The sequence below is a fragment of the Asparagus officinalis genome, chromosome 1, assembly GCF_001876935.1.
Source record: "Asparagus officinalis chromosome 1, Aspof.V1, whole genome shotgun sequence".
Taxonomy (NCBI): Eukaryota; Viridiplantae; Streptophyta; class Magnoliopsida; order Asparagales; family Asparagaceae; genus Asparagus; species Asparagus officinalis.
This window is the reverse complement of record NC_033794.1, coordinates 125399032-125404689: the sequence shown is the minus strand read 5'-3', so window position 1 is coordinate 125404689 and position 5658 is coordinate 125399032. Positions and strand designations below refer to the sequence as shown.

Genomic DNA, 5658 nt, shown 5'->3' with positions numbered 1-5658 from the left:
GATCTTGAAGACGGTGACGACGAGTTGCCATGGATTCAGCGTCGCCGTTTCGAAGAAAAAGGCGGGAACTCCGACGACTCACGGTATAATTTTTTTCTTTTTTAACTTGTACTTGAATCTGAGTGCTATATTTTTTTGTTATTTTACATATTGTTGTAATTTTTTTAAAATCGATGACTTGAGATTAAAGTAGAGTCTGTAAATTTAGATATTATTGTTATTTCACTATAATGAGTTTGTTGTTAAGCTTATGTGTTGGTTTTGAAGGTTACGAGTTGGTTGTGAAGTTTACGAGTTCGTTGTTAATGTTACGAGTTGGTTGTCAAGGATAGGAGTTGGTTGTGAATGTTACGAGTTGGTTGTGAACCTCGATAAGGAGTTGGTTGTGAAGGTTAGTTAACAACAATCACAATCAGCTCATTGCCGAAGTTCACAACCAACTAATAACCTTCACAAACAACTCGTAACATTTACAACAAACTCATAATTAACCTCCAGAACTAACGCATAACTTTCACAACCAACTCGTAACTTTGACAATCAACTCGTATCCTTCACAACCAACTCCTAACCTTCATAACCAACTTGTAACCTTGACAACCAACTCGTAAACTTCACAATCAACTCGTAACCTTTAAAACCAACACGTAACCTTCCTTCACAACCAACTCATAACTTTAACAACAAATTACTCATTACAATGAAATAACAACAATATATAAATTTACTGACTCTACTTTAATCTCAAGTCATCGATTTTAAAAAAATTACAATAATATGTAAAATAACAAAAAATATAGCACTCATATTCAAGTACAAGTTAAAAAAGGGAAAAAATTACATTGAGAGTCGCTGGAGTTCCCGCCTTTTTCTTCGAAACGGCGAAGAACTCATCATCACCTTCTTCAAGATCATAGTTTTCTTCGCCTCATGAACAAACGTCGGGAAAGTTCCATCGCCGATGTCAACACCGTTGGAAAATTTTGGTGGGAACTAGAATTTTTCTCCCCAAAACCCATTTCAAATCATTACAGTGACATCATGAGAGAGAGAGAGAGAGAGAGAGAGAGAGAGAGAGAGAGAGATGGTATTATGGTCTACACATGTTTTAAACTCTTGGGTTTTATGTTTTGGGGCTCAAAGAATTGTGGCTTTGCTTTTGGAGGTTTTGGGGGGGGGGGATACTTGTAAGGAAATTGGGAGCTAGAAACAATTTTCCGATAACAATATCATCGATGATAATATTCTCACATGTTTGAACTTTTGAAGGCAGTTGATAAAGAAAGAAAGACAAGTGCTTAGACTTCATATCATTCAGGTTAAGAATCAAAGACGATGCAATGCGGTATAATACAAGAGCAGCTCAGGTGCTAATTAATCTATGCGAAGAAAAGCACAGCTTTAATCACCTGAATACCTTGATAATTTTCCAGCTAGCCAGTTCAAATATCGCCAAACACCACTTCTTGTAGACGCACATATGCTAAAACTAATTATTTTTCCACTAAATGTGGTTTTCTCTGATGTTTTATTAACTAGACCATTTGGCCTTATTCACATTTTTATCCACTATTTCATCAACAAAAAACTGGTCCAAGTTTTACCGGTGAAATCACTGAAATATACCTCTAACTTATAAATTTCAAGCGGAGGATGCAATGCAAGGACCTGGTATCGAATCCAAAGGAGATGCTAGGACTGGCTTCTGTGGAATTGACAATTCATCCGTGTCTCCTTCCAGCATATCAACCACCCTAGTCATTGTGGGTCGGTCGTCTGGCATAGTTTGTATGCACCAAAATCCAACGATCATCATCTTCCTTGCGATTTCTTCAGTCTCATTCGTTACTCCGATTTCTTGAAGATAATCCCCATTGTCGATGTGCTGATAAATCGATTGAGGAAAGTAAGCTTCACTATTGCTCTCGAATCTTGTATTGGTGCTATTTTTGCCTTCAAATATATGAAGAATCATCATGCCGTAGCTATAAACATCAGACTTACTAGAGACAACACCAAAACTTCTCGACCATACTTCGGGTGCAATGTAACCTGGGGTTCCTCTAAATCCATACATTGATACTATACTTTGTTTTGGAGGGCACAGTTTGGACATCCCAAAGTCTGCAATCTTTGGGCAGAAATCTTCGTCTAGTAGGATATTGTGAGGCTTGATGTCAAAATGAACAATTCGATTGTTACATCCTCGATGCAAGTATTCTAGCCCTCGAGCTATACCAACTACTATCTCGTACAACTTTTCCCATCCTATTGAAGCTTCTCCCGTAGGATTCTTCATTGAGCATATGTACTTCTCTAAAGAACCATTGGGCATGAAATCATAGATCAGTGCTCGTTTTGGCCCGTCAACACAAAATCCTCTTAGAGTGACAATATTTATATGAGAAGTATTTCCAATGGCAGCTACCTCATTGATGAAGTCCTCGCCGTTACTTTTAGTTTCATCCAAGACCTTCACAGCCACTAGATTGCCATCAAACAATTTACCCTTGTAAACACTGCCATAACCACCTTGACCTAGTTTTTCAGCCACTAGATTGCCATCAAACAATTTACCCTTGTAAACACTGCCATAACCACCTTGACCTAGTTTTTCACTAAATGACTTGGTTATTTTCTTTATATCAGAGTATGTATAACGTTTTGTAGCTAGAGAATGGTATTTTTTCAGAAAGGCTTCAATTGTTTGGGCATGCTTTGCTTTCTTCTTCCAAGAAAATAGTCCATAAGATATTTTCTGCCGGCGAAACAAAAGAATAAAAAGCAAGCTTCCTATGAGAAAGCTTGCTGTTCCAATAGATATACCTGAGAAAAGAGAGGAGAAATAAACAGTCAAAAGTTTAGTACCCGATACTGTTTTATGTCTAAAGGTCCCCCTCAGTTGTTAACGAAAAGGGGGAAAAAAAAAAACTTTCAAAAGTTCTGCTTAATTAGCGCTACAACTATATTATGACTATAATTATTGTTTATGAAAAAAACAAGTTAGACATGCCACCAAGCAAATAATACAACTATATTATGACTATAATTATTGTTTATGAAAAAAACAAGTTAGACATGCCACCAAGCAAATAATGATAGTTTGTCAAAGCAGACCAATAAGTTTAATTTCGCTCTGGATCAAGTTATACTCAACAGATATTAAAAATATTTGTATTAGTCTAATTTAGGCTTCTTAAAGCATAGCTTAATGACTCACCCAAAAAAAAAAGTATAGCTTAATGACATAAGGGACATGCTGACAAACATCGAATATCAATTATTCTTCATTCTGCTTCAATTTATATACCACTATGCTGATCTATCATTGTGTCAGGCAAGGAATCAAAATGAGTTATTCAATACGAAAAGCTTTTTAAATCAAGCCTTGGCTGCAATTATCGACATGTCACAAGTTATGATTATATACGACTATACTGAGCTTTTTGACATCTTAAACTCAAAGAATTTCACCAACAAAATCTTGAAGATTTAATGTTGCTAGTTAAAGCAGTGGTGAGCTACTTTATATACGTATTAGCATTATCCTATTTCGTGTCTATACGTACTATGGAAAATTAATGGAAACGTAACTGATACTTTGTATGTTGGAAAAATTGCAATGAAAAGAACAAAAGAAAATTGACTTGTATTTCTTTGATTCCAATTACAATTCGATTACAAAAGAGAAGAGAACGAATTTGGTTCTCTCCTTTGTTTAAAACTGGGTTCTTCAAGGTAGCGATGGAGTGCCTCCCTCGAATGCTCGCGTCGAGTTTGCTCTCCGTTGACGATCCGAATATCTTGATTCACTGGAACGATGTCTTCTCCTCACGATTTGACGTTGTGGAGAACTTGCGTGGCAAGTTTTAGAACTCTGGACGAGTTGATAACTCTGAACGAGTTTGAACTCTTGATAAAGAGTTAATTTGAACCGAGAATCGGTTCTCAAGCCAAGGCCGAAGGCTTCAAGGAGTGCTCTAAAGGATGAATGCTGATCTCTCCCTTTGCTGCCAAGTCCCAGATCGGAAAATGCCAGCCGAAAAAGCCTTGAACTCCGGACCCAAGAAGCCAACCTTGAACTCAGTTGAGTTTACTTGCTTTTATAGGGGATTAAGGGGGTGTAACCACCCCTTAAATCACTCCTAAGTGGGGTGTAACCGTTCACAAATCATGGGAACCAGTTTTAGAACCGTTCAGCTCATGTTTGAACGAGTCAAACGTCCACATTGACGTTCAGAACCCTAACTTCGCATTTTAGACTGGAGACGCGGAGTTGGGTATCCGCTGGACATTGAAAAACGCGGGTCCGACCCCAGCGTTTTAATGTTGTAACGCGGGTCCGACTCCAGCGTTTTGATGTTGTAACGCGGGTCCGACTCTAGCGTTTTGATGTTGTAACGTGGGTTCGACCCTCGCATTTTACTATTGACACACGGGGAGGACCTCCGCGTTTTGGTGTTGATACACGGGGAGGACCTCCGACTGTTGACACACGGGGAGGACCTCCGCGTTTTGGTGTTGATACACGGGGAGGACCTCCGCGTTTTGGTCTTAGAGCGCAGTGATGAGTTCCGCGTCTTGATTTGGAGAGATTATCAATAAGTAATCTCTTTTGTCATAGCGTTGCAAAGATCATTGTCTTGTAATCTTCGTCTTGGCTCCTTGAGAATATGAGAGTCATCAGATTGTAACTCCCGATGTTGATTGTGAATGCTGTTGAACTAGAGCTCTCATCGGTTGTCGTGAAGGTCGTCAGATTGTAACCTTCAGCGATCTACGTGAAAGTCTTCAAATTATAGCATTCTGAAAGTCGTCAGATTGTAACTTCCATCATCGGTGTTTGATGGGGGATAAGCTATCTATTGTGATTTTTAGACAGCCTACATACTTCAATTTTCTTTGTGGATTTGAAGTACTTTGTGGATTTGAAAATTGCTCTTCGTGGATTCGAATAGCACTTGGTAGATTCCGAGTTTTTAACTTTCACGCTGTGTTAATTTATAAGACTTTTTTTTATTAAATTATCAATATATGCAAGTTATAGCTAGCAATTTAGATATATACCACGTTAGTAACATATCAAAGAATCCTAGGAAATACATCAGTCTCTGAGGAATTGAAGAGTACGAACCTCGTCGGCGACAGCTCGGCGACGGCGACCTCGACGGCGACGAGGGCCCACCTGCAGGTGGAGAGGCCGAGGAGAGAGCTCGCCTATTGCTGGGGCGTGGAGCTCGCTTGAGACGTGGTCGCCTGCGGGCGTGGAGAGGCGAGGGGAGCTCGCCTCCTCAAATTGAAGCTCGAGCAAGCCTGTGAACGCATATGAGCTTTCCTGCGAGTGGATGTAGACCTCACCTGCATGAGAGTGATGTCGATCTCGCATGTTCTAGTGGGAGTCAGCTAGAGACCTAGGGTTTCCCTATAAAAGGGAAACCCTGTTCACGAAATCAAGAGAGCTCTCTCTCTCTCGCGATTTTAACAGAGGAGATTTTTTCACCTCTGTGGCGGCGGCAACTTCTCAAGGGTTTTGAGAAGGGTTTTTTGAGAAGAGAAATTGAGCGGTGATTCACACGCGGTATTTTTAGAGATCTCAAGTTTGAGATCTTCTCTATTTCAAGCTTTGTAATTTCTTGTGGTTAAATAAAAAATTATTTG

General features: G+C 39.4%; 1 protein-coding gene across 1 annotated transcript; it reads right to left on the bottom strand.

Moving 5' to 3' along the window:
• Window positions 1311–3329, bottom strand: LOC109841283 (LEAF RUST 10 DISEASE-RESISTANCE LOCUS RECEPTOR-LIKE PROTEIN KINASE-like 2.5). The gene is made up of 3 exons (XM_020410210.1): window positions 3311–3329; window positions 2608–2874; window positions 1311–2538 (listed from the first exon to the last, which is right to left on the bottom strand). Exons 1-3 carry the CDS (start codon window positions 3327–3329, stop codon window positions 1643–1645), a joined length of 1182 nt encoding a protein of 393 aa, XP_020265799.1. The 3' UTR covers window positions 1311–1642.

Coding starts and splice junctions, on each gene's coding strand:
- LOC109841283 (XM_020410210.1), bottom strand. Junction 2,539..2,607: donor GTCATTTAGTGAAAAACTAG/GTCAAGGTGGTT, acceptor CTGAAAAACTAG/GTCAAGGTGGTTATGGCAGT.